Source organism: Carassius gibelio, chromosome A4 (assembly GCF_023724105.1).
Source record: "Carassius gibelio isolate Cgi1373 ecotype wild population from Czech Republic chromosome A4, carGib1.2-hapl.c, whole genome shotgun sequence".
Taxonomy (NCBI): Eukaryota; Metazoa; Chordata; class Actinopteri; order Cypriniformes; family Cyprinidae; genus Carassius; species Carassius gibelio.
In genome coordinates this window covers 4,472,261-4,494,883 of record NC_068374.1, presented here as the reverse complement: position 1 = coordinate 4,494,883, position 22,623 = coordinate 4,472,261, and the positions used below count along the sequence as shown (strand labels likewise).

At 35.6% G+C, this 22,623-nt stretch overlaps 1 protein-coding gene across 1 annotated transcript in view; it reads right to left on the bottom strand.

The window, feature by feature from the left end:
• Positions 1 to 19,345, bottom strand: part of LOC127981121 (uncharacterized) — a 39,060-nt gene extending 19,715 nt beyond the window's left edge. Inside the window, exons 1-5 of the mRNA XM_052585484.1 lie at positions 19,319 to 19,345; positions 18,334 to 18,420; positions 17,899 to 17,991; positions 11,154 to 15,747; positions 7,895 to 7,974 (exon numbers count right to left, since the gene is read on the bottom strand). Coding sequence (XP_052441444.1) covers positions 7,895 to 7,974; positions 11,154 to 15,747; positions 17,899 to 17,991; positions 18,334 to 18,420; positions 19,319 to 19,345 — 4,881 coding nt within the window. The remainder of the gene's footprint in view (positions 1 to 7,894; positions 7,975 to 11,153; positions 15,748 to 17,898; positions 17,992 to 18,333; positions 18,421 to 19,318) is intronic.
• Between the last annotated feature and the right edge of the window lie 3,278 nt (positions 19,346 to 22,623).

Here is a 22,623-nt window from a genome sequence, read left to right as displayed (position 1 = left end):
CAGACACACACAAACATGAAATGATTAAACTAGTATATTAATACTCAATAAGCATGCTTAAACCCACACACAGATGCACACATTTTGTTATATATATAGATAATTAAAATAAATGATGGGTGATAAAACCTATTGCAAGTCTTCTGTTTTTATGGGCTTCTATGTCATTTTTCAGGTTTCATTGCAATCATAATCTGGCATAATTATAAACATTAGATATATCTGTATGAATAAATTGGTAAACTTTGACTCAATGTGATCTGTAATGCTTGAACAGTAATATTAAATAATAGTAATATACATTTTTTCTAGATGAATCCCTCAACAAGCCCCATAAACTGTAATGTTTTAGTCTTTAGTGAGCTCATTAGTGGTCTTCCGGTGACATCTAGTGGTTATAATTGCAATTTTTTTATTCAACACTGGGTTTTGAAGCTTTATAAATATTACAGTGTTCTTTTTTACCTAATCTCTGTTAAATTTTGCATGATTGTTTAGAAAAAATACAGATCTAATGCATGTGTGATTATATTAACCCTTTTTTTTTGCAGTTTAATGCCATTCACAACAGAAATCTTTTGTTTTTTAGGCCATTTTAACTGTTATAGCACCAGCTATTTTCTGATCTTAATGAAACTTTGCATGCTTGGTGGGTCATCTTTCACATGTTATAACCAAGTTTCATAAAGTTTTGAGTTTTTGTTTCAGTTTTATAGGCTTTAGGTTACATGTGGCCACGGCCCTTTCCTAAATGACCTCTTATAGCTAACCAAAGGACAAAATGCAACATATTTTTGAAAATTATTGATCTAGAGAGTCCTGAGAATATTATTGCAGTGGTTTGATCAAGACTGAACAAAAAACCAGGTGACCCAAAACATTCAAATTCGTGGACCAATTTTATGAAAAAGGCTATAACTCGGGAACAAAATGAGATTTCTTCACCAAACTCAGAACTCATATGCATGAACAAAAACTTTAGTCAAATTATTTTTTTTTTCCATATCTGCCACTTGGTGGCGCTACAGGATGAAAAAAAAACTAAAATGGCTATAACTAAGCAACCGCTGATCCAATCAACTTGAAAATTGGTATGGCCCAATGTGGCATAAGTGTCTATGAGGAATTTCACTTATCTTAAAAAACATGGCCGCCATTGGCCAAACAACTTTAAGCACCTATTTGACAAGGTTAATGGAAGTCGATCGGAACGAAACTCTGTGGGCATGTTCGACTAGTATTTTGAAAGCAATTGGCCACAACATTGGGTTGTGGAAACACTTTAAATGATTTTAAAGCAGCAAATAAGAATATTAGAATGATTTCTGAAACATCATATGACTGGAGTAATGATTAAAAAAAACAGCCTTAAACTCACAGGAATTAATTCCATTTTAAAGTATAGTAATATTATTTTACAATATTATTGCTTTTGCTGTTAAATGCAGTTAATGCAGGCTTGGTTAGCAGAAGATAATTATTTGAAAGTCATTAGCAATCTGTTGAAAACATTCTGAGTGATATACTATAGTGTTATACTATTGCCATACACTTGCTTTTTAAATGAGAAACAGGTATGTCATCAGCTAGAGAGAAAAACACAGAAAAATCTGACTACACCCAAATGACACTCCGAAGCTCTTATTGTTAAAAATTAACACATTTAAATATGCATCTTATATTGTAATAATACTATTGTCCTGTTAAACTAATAGAATTGTGGTAATTAAAGTTCATGCTAAGTTTGAAAACATTAGTTATTAATGATGTTGATCTCTTTTGGTCATTAAGGCTGTATTTATTAGATCAAAATAAAGTAAAAGCTATAATATTATTACATATATTAAAATATATATATATATATATATATATATATATATATATATATATATATATTAAAGTGTCATAAAATATATCACTTGATCTTACAGACATCATTACAATAATTTGATGCTCAAGAAACAATTCTGATTATTATAAATGTTGAAAAGAGTCGTGTTGCTTCATATTTTATTATTCAGAATTCTTTGATAAATAAAAAAGTTTAATAAACAGCATTTTTTTCCATTTACCAAATATATTTATTAAAATTGTTAAAGCATTTATTTAATAGAAATATTTGAAAAAAAAAAATGTCTTCATTTTTGTTTCAACAAAAATGTTAAGCAGTAAAAAATGTTTTTAACATTGATAATAAATGGTAAATGTTAAGCAGTAAATCAGCCTATTAGAATGATTTCTGAAGCATCATGGATCACTGAAATTTCTTTTTGAAAACAAATGTTGCGTTTCCAAATGTAAATTAAAGCAACTGTGCCGCAGCTAGCATTTACAGTTAGTCGACTCTGAAAACATAGCACTATTATAGCAAACAAGAATCGCGTCAGACTATAGCCTGCATTTATATAATTACATTACAACCATTGTGTATTTCATTACAGTAGTAAGCAATCTCATATTCTCTGAAGTATTTATAAAAAAGTTACCTTCAGCGCTGATTCTGTCCTGTGGTGCTTTGAACCATTTCAACCTGCAGGTGGCGCCGCGAGCCGGTATAGTGCTCTCGGCACTCATTTCCCTCGTTTTATCCTTTTGACAGTTTCTTTAAAAGGCATTTGCGAGATTTCAATCATCATGCAGTAACCAATAACCAATTCCCAACCGTTTTACATTTAATTTCATTTAATACTTCTGTTGTTGTTACAACATTGTTTTACAACAAATTGATTTTGAAATCAAAAGATCAATGGCAAAACAACAGTAAATACAAACCTTTTTCGGTTCGGGAGGGAGAGGACGCTGGCGCTGTCTGTTTGCCGCTTCTCCACTCGAGTTTTGAGTTTTAATTTGATTTTAATGATTTTATTTTAATGATTTAAATGACTGTAACTAACTAGTACGATTCGTCAGAATTCAAACTGGGATTGTTGTATGGATCATATCGATTTAGATGACTCTACTTGACTGGTAGCGGTTGGAAGCAAGTGCCTGAGGCAAATTTTGTATCGAACTAGCCACGGCTTTTCCTAGTTCTGCATGCATTTCTAGCGCTTACAGTTTTGTGGCGCCTACCAGGATCCACTTTTCCAGACGTGGAGTCCGTGCGGCTGGCATAATGAACTACTCGGCCACTCAACTGATGGAATATAACAACTATAACACTCCATCATGTATATCAGTCATTAAAGAACTTGGTCTCACAGAAACCTGGCAGAAACCAGATGTTTTTTCTGTTTTAAATGAGACTTGCCATCCTAGCTACTGTTATCTTCAAAAAGCTCGTAGCTCCGGCCGTGGTGGTGGCTTGGCTGTCATCTACCGCAGTCACTTGGATTTGTCCCTTTTGGACATCCCCGAGTTGTCCTTTTTTGAATGTCTGGCATTTAATTGTAAGCCTCCATTCCCTATGACAGTACTATTAATTTACCGGCCACCCAAATCAACCTTAAACTTCATTTCAGAGTTGTACAATTTTCTTTCAACTATCTGTGCAACCTCCTCCAATATAATAATACTCGGAGATTTTAACATTCATGTTAACAATCCTACTTGTCATATTGCTATAGAATTTTTGCAATTACTGGACTGCTTAAATCTCAGACAATATGTTGATGTCCCCACTCACATCAAGGGGAATATTCTCGATTTGGTAATACTGAGTCAGCCCTTTTAAGCGCACCATTTGTATATGATCTGGGTGTATCTGACCATAAGGTCATCTCCATGGAGCTGTCCTTTCCGTCTCCCTACATGAAGCCTAAACGTGAAATACGTTTTAGAAATTTGAAAAAGATTAACACAGAAAACGTGACCTTAAGCCTTCAACATCTCCTTTCTTCAAATATTTCATCAGTCACTGAATCTGTGGAATTTTATAATCAGACATTGAGCCGCATTTTGGATTTCCATGCACCCGTCAAAGTTAGGACAATTACGTTTTCCCGTTCAGCTCACTGGTTCACAAGTGACCTGCGAAAAATGAAGGCAGCTGGACGTGCCCTTGAACGGTGGTACAACTCTTCTGAACTAACTGTTCATAAGCTGGCCTATCGGGAACATCAAAAAGCCTATCTGAAGTCAATCAAAGAAGCACGGTCACAGTATTATTCAAATATTATTCAAAATAGTCCTGGCAATTCCAAACAATTGTTTGCCACCATAAATCATCTCCTTAAACCCCAAAGTGCTCCTCTTACAGGAGCTACAGAAGAAAAATGTAATGATTTTATGACCTTTTTTAGAACCAAAATTGCTAAAATTCGTTCCTCTTTTTCTGTTTCATCTCCCTCATCTTTTCCAACTGCCGATCAGCAGTCCGGTTCGAGGTTACTTTGCTGTTTCCCAGAAGTTACTCAACCAGAGGTTGAGGACATCATCAAGGGGATGAGATCCTCTACCTGTGCCCTTGATCCCTTCCCTACAGCTCTGGTGAAGGCAAATATTTCTGTTATCAGTCCTTTTATCACTATGATAATAAACCAATCAATTCAGTCTGGTCATGTACCATTTGTTCTAAAAACGGCTATAATCAGACCACTACTCAAGAAACCTACCCTGGACCCTCAAACTCTTGCTAATTATAGGCCGATATCCAACTTACCATTCCTTTCAAAGGTTTTGGAGAAAGTAGTTGCCAGGCACCTTCACGATCACCTCAAGTACAACAACCTTTTTGAAAAGTTTCAGTCTGGCTTTCGTTCCGCCCACAGCACAGAAACAGCCTTAGTGAGAGTGACAAATGACCTGCTAATGACAGCTGATGCGGGTTCACCATCACTCCTTGTCCTCTTGGACCTCTCTGCAGCTTTTGACACCGTTGACCACGGTATACTTCTTAAACGGCTGCACCACTCTATTGGTCTCAATAACACCGTCCTGTGCTGGTTTGAGTCATATCTCACAGATAGATCTGAATTTGTGGCCATGGGAAGCTCTAGGTCCCGTTTACACGCTGTTGATTGCGGGGTTCCACAGGGCTCAGTTCTTGGACCTATTTTGTTCATTCTTTACATGTTACCCCTCGGTAAAGTCATCAGTCGTTTGGGAATTTCGTTCCATTGTTACGCTGATGATACACAATTATACATCAAAACTGACACTCATTCATCAACTTCATCAACAATTTTATCAACAGTCACTGCCTGTTTGGAGGAAATAAGGGCATGGATGACTCATAACTTTCTCCAGCTGAATAGTTCAAAGACAGAAGCTATCCTCATTGGTTCCCCTCATCAGATCAGATCATCTTCCATAACCTGCATTACATTCTCTGGCCAGGATATTCCCCTATCATCATTAGTCACCAATCTTGGTGTCAAGTTTGATCTTCATTTAACCTTTGAGGCGCACATTAAACATCTTTGTAAAACATCTTTTCTCCACCTCAGGAATATAGCCAGACTCCGCCCCACACTTACCCTACATGATGCTGAGAAACTCATTCACGCCTTTGTCTCCTCAAGATTGGATTATTGTAACGCTCTTCTCATCGGGATTCCTAGCAAGAGCATCCAGAAACTCCAGCACATACAAAACAGTGCCGCTCGGATCCTGATGAGAGTGCGTAAATATGAACACATCACACCAATTCTTCGATCTTTGCATTGGCTTCCCATTTCTGCTCGGATTGAGTATAAAGTCTCCCTTCTCACACATCAGTGCATCCATGGCAATGCCCCCAGTTACCTTCAAGAACTCCTTACTCCACAGACTTCAGTACGTTCCCTCCGCTCCACAAATACCCACCGGCTCCGTCCCCCTAAGACTAAGTCCCGTACAATTGGGGACAGAGCCTTCTGTGCCGCGGCCCCTCGGCTCTGGAATGCTCTTCCTGAACACTTGAGGGCTCCACAAACGACAAATGGTTTTAAAAAGGACTTAAAAACGTATCTTTTTAAAAAGTTTTTCAATGTTTAAAACTTTTTTTCATGTTTAATTTTGTTAGTTTTAGTTGGCAGTTGTTTTTTAACTTAATTTTTAGATTGTGTTTTTTTTTCTGCTTTTATTGTAGCACTTTGAGATTTTCTTTAAAATGTAAAGTGCTTTATAAATAAAATGTATTATTATTATTATTATTATTTTTATAAATTATATAAAAAATCAATTTTTTGGAATTTATTGACATCAAGTAGTATTTTTTTATTAAAGAAATGTTAAAATAATTAAATCAGAATAATAAAGAACATACATACAATTTTATAATTAATCTGCAATGATTAATTTGGCATTAGGTAAAGTGTTTCTAAAAACAAAACAAATAAAAAAAGTTTTATATTTTTAAAACTTCACATTGTATAAACTGTAAGTTTATGTTTTAAAGTAAAATTATTAAATAATACAAAGTTTAAGGTACAAAACACCTGTATGCAGCCCTTCTTAAATGCTTTGCTCAAGCATATTGTAATATTTATGTCAGCTAGGGAAGCATAGGTTTGGTAAACACTTCTTTTATTAATCCAGTATATAGAAGATGAATGAAAGCCCAGGCAATAGAAACCAACCAACCAAACAAACAAAAAACCAACAAGAACTAAATAGCTTAGGAAAGCTAAGACACTAATATTGAACTGCAAAAAATAGTATAAATACACAGAAATAACCATAAATTAACCAAACACAGGTCAGCATAATGGATAACTGATTAAACAAATCAGAACACAGTATAAATACATAAATAGGCACAAAAAAGAATCCAATAACAGTCCTACAGCAGAAACAGAACATTACAGTACCCTTCCAAAAGGCTATTACTGATGATTATGACTGATCTTTATTAACTATGATACTGCATTGTGGAGCGTCAGACTGTGCAGACTCAGAAAGGCTGTATACCAAAATGAATGGAGGCAGGCGGATGAAGATCCACGGGGATGCAGCGGGACTGAAGGGCCAAGGTTGACGTAGATGATCTACAGACCAAGGTAGAGCCAGAGGGAGTGATGAAGATGCTGCAGCTGAAGACATGGAGTACAGCAGATCCAAATGATTGGAGAGTGCAGGCGAAGTCATTTGTTTTAAAGTAGAAGTTGTTGCATAATGTGTACTGCGCTATAGTCCAAAAACACAATACATATTTCTTTATTGCACATTTATACATTGTTAAGATAATTAAGAAATAATATGCATGTGCAAAACATTATTTTTCAGTAGCATACTTACAGCATATTTCTATAAAGATATCTTGCTTGGCAATACTGGAAGCTTCTTTGATCGAGCCGGAGAGATGGAGACCCACTGTAGAGCCTTAGATGATGCAAACCAGGACGTAGCTGGGTAGGTGGAAGACCAAGGCAAAATCAGGAAGGCTGAAGTTCAAGATATTGACAAAGTGCTTGAGAACCAGCGTAATGGTACTGGACTGTAGGGCCAAGGTGGAGAAGGAAAATCAGCAAACCGAGGTGTAGCCGGTGGGAATGATGAAAAAGCCGGAGCTGGTGGAATAGAGAACCTATGTGGAGCTGAAGAATTGGAGGGTGATATGATATTTCATTTCCTCATAGTCTTACAACACAATGAAACAAAAGTATTGTTGTTTATTGTATAGTTTTATGCAACAATTAAATCTATTCATGAATAATTTACATATAAATAGCATTTATAAATAATATTTTAAAGTTTTTGTGAATAGTAAATATGCTTACATGCAGTCCTTGTGAAGATGTTTTTGTTGAGTAAGAAGGGAGGGATGTCTTCATGAAGCTAGATGACTGGAGATCTCTGTTGGAGTCTGGAGCAAAAAGAATGAATAATCAGGGTGATTCCATTGGACTTGAGGGACAAAGTGGAGATGGAAGATCTGTGGACAAAGTGGAGCCAGTGGGATTTTTAAATTATAAATAATAAAAACACACAGCAAGTCTTTATGAAGATGATATTTTTGTTCAGCAAGAGTTACCTTGATGGAGCCAAACAGATGAGGTGCCGTGGTGGAGCCAGAGAGACAGAAGACCAAGTCAGAGTCAGAAAGGCTGGGCACTAACATGGAGATAGAGGGCTAGAAAACAACAAGGATGCTGTTGAACCACAGGGCCAAGGTGGAGTCAGAAAATGTGCAGACCGATGTGGAGCCGATGGGAATGAGGATCATGGTGGAGCAAGAGAGATGAAGGATGTCAGTGGAACTGAAGGATCTGAGGCTGCAGTTATATCCATAGGCCTGGAAGTCTATTGTGAACCCAGTGGATGACAAACCAGGGTGGAGTCAGAAGGATGAGGGAGTCCGGTGAAACAGAGGCATGACTGGCCACAGTAGAGCCAGAGAAAGAAGAAGCCATGGTCGCCAATGACAATGAAACACAACTAAACATCTTAGCAAACTGAGACAATAGTAATAAACTAAAGAAACTAATGAGCTGGAATACACTGAGATAAAGATGAACTGAAATAAAGAATCTTGAACCACCAAGTTTTCAATCCAGCACTTGAACTTTGGTTATTATGCAAAACCACAACAATGGGAGTTGACATTATGTGGTTAGATATAACTGTAATGTACACATAAAAAACCAAATGGCATATACAATTGTAAATGCAATATCATTTTTTTTTTTTTTTTTTTTTAAACAGGAGAAGATCACTTAAGCAGACAAAGGATCAGATGCTTAAATATTTTTTACAAAGATTGAGAAGTTCAGTTTTCCGTAAACTCCAGATTTTGTGGCTTGAGAAAGATTTCTGCTGGGAAATGTGAAAGTAAATCCACACTTTTTAGGCATCTTACATTTTGTTTTTAAAATTTACTGAAATGTATAAATAAAATCAGCACTACATAAAATAATAAAGACATTACATCGTAGATAAATAAAACAGTGCTGTAAGTAGAACTACATAGCTGCAAAGTATTAAGCATTAAATGTTCTGTACAATGGCAATTTTGAATAAAGAAACCAGACTTTAGCAAATTCAGGAAAATCAAAGTATAATGTTCCTACTTTACAATACATTTATTTTTTATGTAAATTCATCTAAGAAAACATTAATTTTAAAAGATGGTTCTACTTACACACTGACATAATTTTCACCAAATGCAACTACTTTACAGCATGAATTTAGCTTGTGGGTCACCATATATATAAATATACTATATATATATATATATATATATATATATATATATATAGACTGTTATTTAAAAATGTCAAGTAAATAAATGTATTCAATTTGACCTACCTAAACCTAGAATCTGACGACCCAATATAATAGTCTGGTACCATTCAAATGTCAAGCTATGGCCATGCTATAAAGTCATTGCACTAATGGGTGTGGTTTTGCATAATAACCAAAACTTGCAGATTCAAGCTTTAAAAAAAAAAAAGAAACAAAAATGAGACCTGGGTTGGCTGACTCAAAAAAAAAAAAAAAAAACGTAATCACACAAAATAAATAAGTCAATAAATAAAAAATAACAGTCAAAAGATGGGGGAAAATAAATAACCTACAGCATTATGTTATCGTTTACTGGTAAAAATAGAATAGAAAAATTACCCATTGTTAGGGTTTAACAACAAAAGTCACAAAAATAAAAATTGTGAAATGGACAATAATTCATTGCAGTTTTGGAACATTGGAAGTGCTGGACAGTTTTGATAATTGCCTTTAAGTGCAGACTTATAATTCATAATTAATTAGCTTGGTAAAGTCTGTATATATCTATTTCTATAAATATTATTTGCACTTATTAACATGATGTCATTCATCAATTTCAGCAACATGTCCTACTCAAAATCCATTTCTCTGACTATGGATTGTGGGGTTGATTGACACAGCACAAAATAAACAAAAATACTGAATAATGATGATAATAATTAATTAATAAAACAAAATATTTACATCTTTGCAAATATACATTAGGAAGTCTGAAAACACATTTGTTGATTATAACTTTATTAACTAATAAAGTTATTAATATGGTTACTTTATAAAACATATTTTATATTAATAATATAAATATAATAAATATTATACATTTATAATATTATAATAATAATTTAAGATAATGAAAATATTATAATAATTTGGTCTAATTCCAGAGATAATACATGCAAATAAACAACAACCTGCCCCTGCAGTGAGAGTAACTCTAGATAGCCTTGAGCCAAATCACATGTCCTCAATGGTGGCAGTGAATCATTCCCAACTTGGAGAACAAGTGTTTAAAAAAATTGCAAGTTTGGTTAAGTTATACTTGAGAAGTTGTTGAGATGCAAACTTAAAATCATTTAAAAATGAAACCTGTGCCAATCAACCCCTGTGTCAGCCAACCCAGTCTCCAGAACCTCCCGTCCCCAGGGAGCCGCCTCGTCTTATGTCTTGCCTCCCTGCCCACCCCCTCCCCCAGTGGCAGGCGGAATCTTCACACACATATCCTCATACATGACTTTGATTACAACAGTGAAATGAGTATTTCCTGACGAAAATTTTGCCAGAAAGTTTGCACAACATTGACACTTATACCTTCCTTATTATGTTCCCTTTTCTATGGTTTGATTTTCAACATCACAACAGTGAAACAAGTATTGCCTCATGAAAACTATAGTACGTTTGCACAACATTGACACTTATACCTTCCATATCTTTCGTATAAACATGGTCTATTAATGTTCCCTTCTCTGTGGTTGGACTTTGAACGTGTTGATTGTATCCATGTTCTTCCATGAATTTCAGAACTGTAGATGAAGTAAAAATGTCTTCGTTAAAGTCTCCCATGATTATTTTCTGTCCCGGATGCTTTTCCATCTCTTCAATAACATGTATTAGCTGCTGTCGAAACATGTCAGTTTTATATGAACTGGGCCTATACAAAAGCGCAGCAGTCAAATTGACATGTGGAACTATAAAGTATAAACATTCTAAGTTCCAGCGCTCAGGAGTGAAAACATTACACTCGACTTTCTCAGAACAATACATTCCAACTCCACCACCTTTCTGATGTTTTAATTGGGTAAAAAGAGCTGTACTGTTGTCATAACACTTAGCTCTTGGGTTGTGCTTGAACACAAATTCTGGTATTTGTGGTTCCTGTGCTTTCTCGTCAGCATTTAGCCATGTTTCTGTCAAACAAATACAGTCAGTGTTCATCAGAACTGTATGCGCAAGAACATCTTGAAAGTGAGCTTTCAGACTTTGTACATTAAGCAGTGCTATTTTGAATGTACCATGGGACTCAGTGGAACTGTCCTTTTCCAACAGAAATTTTGTCATATCTTTCATAGCCAACTCAATTTTGTCATTACAAAATATAGCAGACTCTTTAAAGTCCTCAATGATTAATCCACTAAGAGATCTTACTCGGCTCAAAGCAACATATGCTTGCCCTGCTGTAAAGATTTTCTTCAGTGATACAACAGCTTTATCTACTGTGAGTCCTTGCACTTTGTGAACTGTACATGCCCAAGCCAATCTGAGAGGAAACTGACGTCTTATACCACCATCGTTTGTGACATGGTCTTCTTGTACTTCAATAACTGTTGAATTTTGGGAAAATCTCTTTCTTGTTCTTGATCTTTGAATTTTACCAACGTTTGCATTATCAAACTCCACATGTATAGCTGATGGGAAATCATCATTATCATTTTGACTTTCACTTACGTGGACAACTGTACCAAACGCTCCATTGACAAGACCATCAGCAACATCAATATTTTTTTTTAACATAACCCTTGCTCCAATACCCAGCGAAACAGATTTAGACAAACACGAGTTGAAAACTTTACTATGAAATCCAACTTTACGTTCCATTCGTCCAGTTTTTGAGTTTTTGACATAATCTTGAGCATGTATACTGATTGCCTCTGGGCAACATTCATGTAGTCTTTCGATGTTATATTTATCAACTTCAGCATTTGTAGCAAATATGTGAATATCATTACACTTCTTCCCTGTTTCACATTTTTTCAACATAGCAATGTCATTAGACAAAAGGGATTCCCCTTTCTTGTGTACTCTCAGTCGATTTAACATTTCAGCAAAACTCGGATCTTGTTGTCTAACAACTTTAGTTAATTCTGCAACTTGAAAGTTATTCTCCCAGAGGTTCACTCCTTTTGTATCAGCATACAGAGCAGTTCCTTTTACTGGAGGAAGTTGATAGAAATCCCCAACACAAAGAATACTGACTTTTCCAAAGAGAGAGTAGTCACCAGTTTGTTTTATCTGTCGTAGTCTTCCATGAATGTATGACAAAAGACGATGGTCAACCATAGACACTTCATCAATAATCAAAATATGCAACGAACCCAATTTTGTACGTAATGAGTTTATTTTATTATCGCTAAGAGGTTGATATGGCAGTCTGACATTTGCACCAATTGCGAAATTATTATGAACAGTTCCGCCTCCGATTCCAAAGCTGGCAACACCCGTCGATGCAGTCAAAAGTACAGTAATATCATCAGGATTCTCAGAAAGCTGAGACAACAGTCTAGTAGATTCATATTTTATTGCTTTAATTAGATGACTTTTTCCTGTGCCTGCTCCACCAGTAAGAAATAATCTAAATGGTTCAGGATTTTGTCCAAGTACCTTCTGTAGACACCACTTCTGCACTTTGTAGAACACAGCAGATTGTTCCTCGTTTAACGACCTTAGTAAATGCAACGCCTCATCTCTAGGCATTGTAGTGTGATTCGTTTCAATGGTGCACACAGTTTGAGGGTTTGCTGTAAGATCTGGAATAAGTTCTTGACTGTCATCTTCATCAAGCAGTAGTTTGTCCTTCATCAGGTCTATGCATTCATCACGCTGTTTCTCAGTTTCAGGACATATCTCAGCCCAGGCATCTTCTAAATCAAGATTTTGCTCCAAAAGCTGTTTAGCTTCATCTATTTTGTCACTTTCCTTTTCAAATAATGCTCTGTTGCCATCAACAACTGATTTCACTTGTTTCAGTTCACAACCAATTTTTATGACACCACTGTTGTAAAACTCTTCATAAGTGTTATACTTGCTAGGCTTCAGATCAGACTCATCATAATGTGGTAAGAAAAGCTGCAACAATGAATGATAATATTTTTCTGGATCTTTTGTGGGAGAAAACCTAGGATATCTCACTACTGCAGGTTCAGTTCTTGTCCTCCGTTTTACATGGCCATTGTTGTTATTCAGTTTAATTATTTCATTTTCTGCTGTTTTGTTTTGTGAGGAAACCTCTGATTTTGCCAGAACTCTGTACTCAGAACAAAAACTGGCGAGACATAGATTTTCTAGTGGTTCTTTCTCTGGTCTGTTCTTATATCTGTCAGTGATACTTGTCATCCAAAAATTGCTTTCATCATCACACTGGTCATTTTCCACTTTATTTTGAAGCACATGCAAAGGCAAACTCATCTTTACAGGATTTTGTCCTATTGGAATAAACTGTACTTTGCGGGAACATTCCTTCAAATGCATGCCTGTCAGCCTGTACACCGCCTCTTGAGCAGAAATTTCTCTGTTGTGCAGATACATGCTTCCCAACTGTTTTAATGATGCTTTAGCTTCAAGATTTCCATTCATTGCTTCATTTTGTGCACGCTGAAGCAGAAGTCCCATTTCTTGTTCTGCTTTTGTGATATAACTAAGTATATAGACCACTACAGAAAAGGCATCTGTGACATACTGAATGTCCATATTTCCTTGCCAAGCACGCATCAAATCTCTGTTGTATTGATTTACCCAAACATCTTTTGGGTTTCTTTTCAAGACAATGCTTTTCTTTTTGGAACATTCATTGTATGCTTTTTCAAACATAGTTTGATTAATCCCAATAGATGAAAAAAAGGCATCAACAGAATCAAAATTCACATCAGAATTTAAAGCAGCTTTGACTTTCTTTATAATTTCACTGGCTGTGGTATCTTCACCCTTGCCTTTCGAGTCATCTGCATTTCTTTCTCTTGTAATGAAGGTCCGACTAGATGGCGGTCTTGGAAAATTAAATCTACAAACTGTATTTTTCTTCCGGCATGTTTTTGAATGTCTTGTACTGTGCTTCTGAACACTGTTCACTGTCTCATAAAGTACAGTGTCATTTTCTGGTGGTGTCTCACAAGTGATGTAGGTGTCAATAAAATCAGCAACCACTGCATCATTATCTGCATCATGATCATTGAGCTTCGGAGCATCTTCCACCCAAAACAGACAGTGAACATGAGGAGAACCACGTTGTTGGAATTCAACACGATAAAAGTAGTCTTTTATCTTGCCAATAGGCTTGGCTGGTGACATTATGACATCTTTTAGAAAACAATGCCATCTGTGATCAAACATCCTTGCAGCAGTGACAGGATTTCGTCTTATGAGTCCACATTTTTCAGACCAGTCGAGCTCATCAACATTTATTTGTTTACCCTCTTGTTTAATGATGGTGTTGAGCATTTCAGGCCATCTCATATCAGCAGAACTGAAAGATGCAAAAAATGTCGGTATGCCTAGTTGTCTAATAAGAGCAAACAGATCTTTTTGCGTAGACATCCAATAGGGAGGCGTCCCTCTTACTGGTCTTAAGAACTTATATCCTTCATCATAATTGAGTATTCTTTGCAAAGAGTCTGAGTTTGTTAGCATATCTGGTGTGATCTTTAGACAGTTTTTCTCTGAACCTTTCCTCAGTGCAATTGAGACATTTGATATAATTTGATCAACTTCTGATATATATTGTGCATAAAAAAGAAAGTCTGTGCTCTGTGCAAAACGTCCATCTGCATTTAGTATTCTTGCTTTTAAGTATCGTGTCAATGTGATTTTTTCCGGTCTTTCATCGTGAAATGTCGGACCACCAGTAGGATAGAGAACAGGGAAACACTTTGCCTCATTGGATTTATCAGACAGCAGCCTAATAGGACTGTTACCTTCAGCTGGAGCTACGTTTAGTACATCTTGAAAATGTTGATCAATTATTTCTGAACCAATGTCAACAGGTTGCAGTGATGTGTCTGACAAAAGACCACTTTGTTCTTTAATATATGTTATATCTTCCTCTGGATCATCTGCAGCTTCTTCCTCATCTTCATTTTTATCTGTTAAATCTTGTTTCTCCATTTCAAAATCATCAGCCTCATTCTCTACTTCATCGTCTGCATTTAAAGAGTTTACCCACTGCTCATTAAACTCCACATCATTATACCACTTATTATGTCTCACCAAATAAGACAGCGCATGTCTGACACGATCAGTGCTGACACATTTATATTCATAGTGGCCCTTATACGTTAATTTTCGTTTCAGTTTTATTCTTATCATGTGGTCATCACATTCATTACGTGGAAGAATATTTGAGACATCTGCGATATTAACAGGGACCGAGACAACCGGGCCGTGGCAGCCTTTCTGATTTCCACGAGGAAGACAAAGCAGCTTCATAAAAGGAATATTGCGTGCGATAAGATGTTCCTCCAATGAGTTTAGACCTTTTAGCTCTTTGGGAATGTCCACCAAATGCATGTTGTTTGCGGCACTCTCTTCAGGCAATTTTCCACCAAGAATTTTACGATGGCATGTGTAGCAAATCCACAATTTACGAGCTTCATTACCTGATAAATGGCATCTATTCTCACATTCATTATTGCATGTGTGTAAATACTTTTCTGTGATGCATCTTTCAGCCAAATCTGTGATTTGTTGACCTCTGATTTTATAGCAATCCCTTTTACATTCAATAACCTGTTTTCTAAACAACAAACGATGACAAACAGAGCAAACAAATTCTGGACCTGTACTGACTTCTTGATGGAACTGATTAATAGTGAAATCGATATCTTTCTGTCTTTCCCTCTGTTTTGCAGAAATTTCAGATCTTTTTTGTATGACACTCATTCGAAAGTTTACATTGCCGTGGTATTTCGTTTTAGAGTATTCACGTACACTTGCTTTAAAGGTGGGGTTTTTTTTATATTTATTCTTTGAATATTCACATACACTTGCTTTAAAGGTGGGGTTTTTTTTATATTTATTCTTTGAATATTCACATACATTTGCTTTAAAGGTTGGGTTTTTGCGATATTTATTCTTAGATTTTTCACGTTTTGACTGCTGTACATTAGTATTTTTCTTATATTTATCTCGAAGATTATCAAGTTTTTTCTGCTTAAAATCACTATCTTCACAGTATTTCTTTCTAATGTTCTCATTCTTTTTCTGCCGGTAATCACTGTCTTTGCGGTATTTCTTTCTAATGTTTTCAATCTTTTTCTGCCTGTAATCGCTGTCTTCACAGTATTTCTTTCTAATGTTCTCAATCTTTTTATTCCTGTAATGACTGTCTTCACAGTATTTTGATCTTAAGCTGCCTATTTTTTTCTGTCTGAAGTCGGAGTCGGTGTGGTATCGGTCCCGTTGTCTTTTACTCTTAGAATAGTCAGTGTCATCTAATTTTCTTTTTCGCAAATTGCGACTTTTGCTCTGATCATCCACTTCAGTATTACATGCTTCTGCACAGACATTTTCTTGATTTTTATGTTTAACACACGTAACAAATTCATAGTGATTTCCATTGCAGTGCTTCAAATAGATTGCGTTATCTGTAAATAACTGTTCGGTAGGTATGTGTGTATTCCATCTGTCATCATTAAAGGTCATTATATTTATTTTTAAAAGGTCAGCTGCACAAAACATTTCAACATGACTGCCCCACGTTCCAGAAAAATACATTTTAGACCGAGTCACATAATCTTTCACTGATCTGTATTCTTCTGATAGATATCTCACGAATCTAGAACTGTTAGCTTCCAGATGTTTGACAACTGCGCGTCTAATTGTCAGGTGTTTCTCTTGGTTTCCGCAAACAGCTTCGGCTATTGACCTAAACAAGCAATTACCATCTCCTTTAATACACTTTGTTTTGCACGGTACTCCTAAAGAAGAAGAATGTGTATCTAGAACACCAACGCTTTCATTAGTCAGTCGTAAACGTGCACACAGAGCGTCCTTATCTGCTTTATTTAATGGTTTGAAACTGAATTCAGCATTCACTGTATCTCCGATGATGATGACATCATCCAATGATAAATTCGCTTCCTGATCTGCAGAGTTTAAACTCAACTCGGTATTCACTGGGTCTGCAATAATGACATCATTCAACGTGCTAACATTTGCAAGTTTTGACTCAGTTTGCACTCGTCTCTTTTTCTTACTTGAATCCAAGTATGTCTGATCCAGTTTGTGCGCACTTGCTTGCTTGTCTCCACGTCTGCGTTTACCGTGGTCTTTGATACACTTACTGTGCTCCGCTGTGCTTGTAGCTAAATCATGCGCGACACCTACTTTCTCTTTTTGTTTACCATGTTCTCGCACACACTCGCGATCCTCCACTGTGCTTCTGGGTGAAACATGACTGGCACTGGCTTCCTGATCAGACTCAGAACTTGTCTCAATAGTTGTGGTCTTACCAATTACCGTTGCTTTCACAGACGTCACTTCAAAATCTGTTCCCTGGGCATTCAGTGACATGGCAAGATTAGTAACATGATTAAACAACATGTATATGTCATCACAATAGACTACAATGCTTCTTCCATTACCTTCAGGCATACCTTTACGGTTACGTGAATGGGGATCGACTACAGCAAATGTTGACCCTGCCTTTATCACTGCACAGATGTACTGTTTAATGTTTAACAAACATGCACCACACTGAAGCAGAGCCCTCTGTAGAGCTTCTTCTATAGTCATGGACACATCTCGCAATGATTCATCATAAAAATCAACACCAAAAACACCTGAGAAAGATTCTCCATGCTTTATTAAAAATGTTGTGTTATCAAGTGTGTGTAGTCCTGGCAGTTCTGCAACAGAAATATGACCCAGCCCTGTTCGATCGTTGATCTGCCCCTGCAGTCGCATTGATGTGTACAGCTCATCTCCATGGAACAGCAAGGCATTCAGGTCCTCTGTTGTCCACGTCAGCACATCCTTCAGCACACTCACCATGACTGCTGTCATACTGTTCACTGCACACTGACGGTTTCTGTTCCAGCCAAACCGAGCATCACCCTGATGGAAGGAACCACGCACGACTTTCTGAGGGAAATAATCAGAGTTGGTCACAAGTGAAGCTCTAGTAACATCACTCCAGCGTTTCTTAGAAGTTTTCTCAGAGGAATTTTCACAAGTTTTGGGAGCCTTACGGCAGTAATTTGGACAAGTATTTGCATCAGAGGAATTTTCACAAGTTTTGGGAGCCTTACGGCAGTAATTTGGACAAGTATTTGCATCAGAGGAATTTTCACAAGTTTTCTCAGAGGAATTTTCACAAGTTTTCTCAGGGGAATTTTCACAAGTTTTCTCAGGGGAATTTTCACAAGTATTTGCATCAGAGTTTTCAGTAGGTGCCTTTTTTGGTAGAGGACAGATATCCTCTACTAAGTCTATGAAGGAGCTGAGCGTGTGACGCTCAGCATTCCTCTTCTTGGCTGCCTGGGAGCGACGGAAACCTTTTCCACGTGGCATCTGCAATGACATAAAAACACAACAGAGAATATTATTATATTATTACACACCATTACTCTGTGTGTTGCATTGATGGCTACTATGAGACATATTGCAATAAGCTAAATTGATATTAAAATATCACATTAAAAACTATGAAATGTGCTAAATTACATGCAATTAATTTTGTAAATGCAATGCATGTTGGAGAACATATTATTGTTACTACAAGTAAACCTATTTCTGTTTATGCTATTTTAACCAGTTGGCAATACAGTCTCTGAAGCATGACACAAACCTATTACTCACCAAAAAAAAACAAAAAAAAAAAACCTGACACTTTCGTCAGGTAAACATGTCTAAACACTTGCTCATATATCTAATACAACACATAGGCTTAATTTCACAGAGAAGCCTTACAGTTTGCATTAACTGAAGTAAGGCCTAATCTAATTTTTATGTAGCTCACCAGATATTACGGTCTAAACTGCTTTCACTTAAAACCACTCGCACATAAATTTTACTGTAGTACCAACTTAGCCCTTATCTTTGAAACAAAGCATAGCATAAAATATCTGACATGTTTCTATGCATTCTACACCAGAGAAATCAAGGTATGACATGATTAACACACAATACAATAACACTGGTTAAAATGCTGATTTATATGGATTTAAATATTCTGGGAAACATTTGGAATCATGTAATCATGTATTTTAAAATCTACTGGTTTAGGATATTTTAATCTAAAAATGTTACATTTGTTTTTATTAATTTTTATATTTAACAATGAGAGATAAATAAATACAAAAGAAACTAATTTTAACACACAAAATTCCATCCTACAAAACATACATTTCAACTTTGTGACAAGTTGCATTGACACTAAACAGTACACCGCATGTTAGATTTCACTTACCTCAGCACTGCTCCATTCATTCCCCATTTCACATAAAAGACAACAAACATAAATTAGTCAATACTGCTGCATTCCATCATAAATTGCAATCCATTATGTTACTTTTCACACATTGCAATATGTTAGACTGATATCAGATTATCATATTAAGATATAACATTAGATTAAAAGCTGTGATTTCTGTTGCTAAATGACATTAAATTAATTTTTCAAACATTGTATGGTAAAGAAAATGTATTACAGTTACTACAAACAAACCTATTTCTGAATATGCTATGTTAGCCACTTGATATTGTAGTGTTATGTCTGAAGCATTGCACAAACATGTTATGCACAATAAATCACGATAACTAGACAGTAAGACTAACCATGTTAAACTAACAATCATTTGTTTTCTGTCAATAAATGTATCTAAATAGTTGTCTACCTGTATAATATATAGTTGTTTTTTTAGAAAGCTTACATTTTACCTTAATTGAACTAAAGCCTAACTTTTAAAATTTACTACACTACTGTGCAAATCTTTTAGTCATATGAGACATTTCAACTCAATCTGACCAATATTGTACGTACTTAGTCTGTTGCATGTATAATTTAACTTACCTCAGAACTGCTCCATTCGTTCCCCATTTCACATAAAAAGACAACAAACATAAATTAGCCAACAGTGCTACATTCCATTAAATCATTCAATTAAATACATCTCATATTCCCTTAACCAATCTAATTTAACTTCTATAATCTTTAGCATTTATTGTATCAAGCACATTCATAGTCATTGTCCAAAATCAGCCTCGTTTAATTAACAGGGACATTGTAACATATATCTGTGACATATTGTTTGAATAAACAAATACAGAATTACAAATAATATTATAAACCTTGCCGTAATGCAATACAAATTAATTGTACTTAAATTAAAATGCAGCATTGCAACAACCGCGATTACTTTATACTTTACAAACATCAAAATATCACCCGCAATGTGATAAATACATACAAATTTGCACGTATTACAAATAGCTAAATCTCACCAGTCCTCTATTGGTGTACAGCAGTGAAAACGAACCGTCCGGAAACAACTGACTAAACTGAACTGACTGTTCCTATTTTCTATTAGTAAACACGATGACGTTTTTCTGGCGGCGGAAAGATTCCTCTGACCGCTTCTCTAACGCTAGCTATAATTACAGATGATTAACGTTATATTAATCGTCAGTTTGTTGTTTACACACATGCACATAGACATTTCATGCACGTCATAGTCGTGAGATGTATAAAAAAATAGATGCATAACACAAACCATAATTCATAACAAAAACAATACTTTATTTATGCAAACGCGAGCAGTTTTGACGATAATTTCTGTCTAGTCTGCGCATTGTATAGCGTTTATCCACAGCTGTCGTCGGGGTTTTTGTCTGCCAGTGGCAGCACGTGTTAAAATATCACATTTGAGCCTGCACTACGTAGATTCTGGCACACAGCAACACAATAAAATAATATTTTAAGCTCCTCATGCAGTCGCATCTGTGCTACTTTGAATATGGCCGCCTCCACTTTTTCATTAGTTTTGCCTTCAGCTAGCGCTGTGACGTAACTGTGACGTCTGCACACACAAAAAACCGAGGAACCGGTCAGTTTCTGTATACCGCCCATTTACGCCAAAAAAGGAGGTGGATATAGTTCGATAGTTTCTAAAAGTAATCAAGATACAACTGTATAAAATCCTCTATACGAAACTGACAGAGCAAAAAAACCGACGAGGTTTACAAAGCAACATTAAACACAGGCTAACGTTACAATATCCTAATGTCATTGATAACCGAAATACAACAACAAAAGCTATCCATATTTCTAAGCTATTATATTATGACTTCTAAAAATGGCCCAAATATAAATTACACATTTTGTCACCGTGCTGCTCGACATAGTCATAATCAGCCATCCATACAATTAAACTAGCACAGGATTACAAAAAACAAGATTAATACTTTCAGTTAGTAATACAATACATAACATTAGTTTCTGTACTTCGCCGAATCCGATCGGATACTTTCACTACGTCTGAAGTACATAACACACGCCACATAGGATAATTTTACGATAACACGTTTTTAATACAACGAGGCCATACAGCGATAGCTGCCTCAGAAACTGTACATCTCTTATTCAATCAAAAAATAATGCCTAATTAACAAAAATAACCATACAAACGGACAAACAAACATCAAATTACTTAAAACATTAGCATTAATATTATGGATGACCAAAAATAAAGAACTAATTAACCAGATTAAAATCAAACCACGAGAGCACATTTCTTACCTTCGAAGGTACAACACAAAATGGCGGCCCCTAAAAGCGACGTCACTTCCTTCTTCTTCTTCTTCGTCTATGTATTTTAATGGCGGTTGGCATACAGCTTGGTGGTGCATTACCGCCACCTATTTATTATTCGTTAATCAATTAAACGAATCTGTAGCGTCAATTTTATTGAATAACAGTTCTTATCGGTTGGTGACTCTTGTAATATGCGGAGAAAATAAACCTAATACAATCTACAATCTGTTTAAATCTAAATATTTTCTCGGATTTTTATGCAAAAATGTAGTTTTAATATGACATAAATACTTATCTGTAAAGAAATTTGTGGAATGTTTTTAGCTTTAGCATTTTGACTTTGTTCAGTACGCCGAGTATGAATGCAATTTCCACAGATATTGCATAAATTATGTTTACATTAAAGCATGTAAATTATAGTTTGATATGACTTAATTAATTAAACTAGCCTTGGCAATAAATTAGATACAAGTAAAAGTTAATAGTTGCTTTCACAGAACTCGTTATTTAAACGATGTGCTGCAGACGTCACAGTAACTCAACTCCCTCTACTGACTTTTCAGAAAATGCACTGCAAACCCATTACAACACACTCAAGTAGTCTAAATAAAACACACACACACACACACACACACATATACATATATATATATATATATATATATATTTTTTTTTTTTTTTTTTTTTTTTTTTTTTTTTTTATTTCCTGGACATGATTTAAACTTGGTCAATCATGCACATTCCTTATGTATACTTCTATGAATCATCTACACCATTTAGTCCACATCAGTGATTTCAGAAACATATAGGTCTTTTATAAACATTAAAAATAGACGTGAGAAAATGGCTGTTAAGTATTGATTTTTTTTAATTATATTTGTACTGATTATAATAATCATGGTTCTACATTACAATATCATTTCAAAACTTGGTGTTAGGTTGTTTAATGACACAATCATATA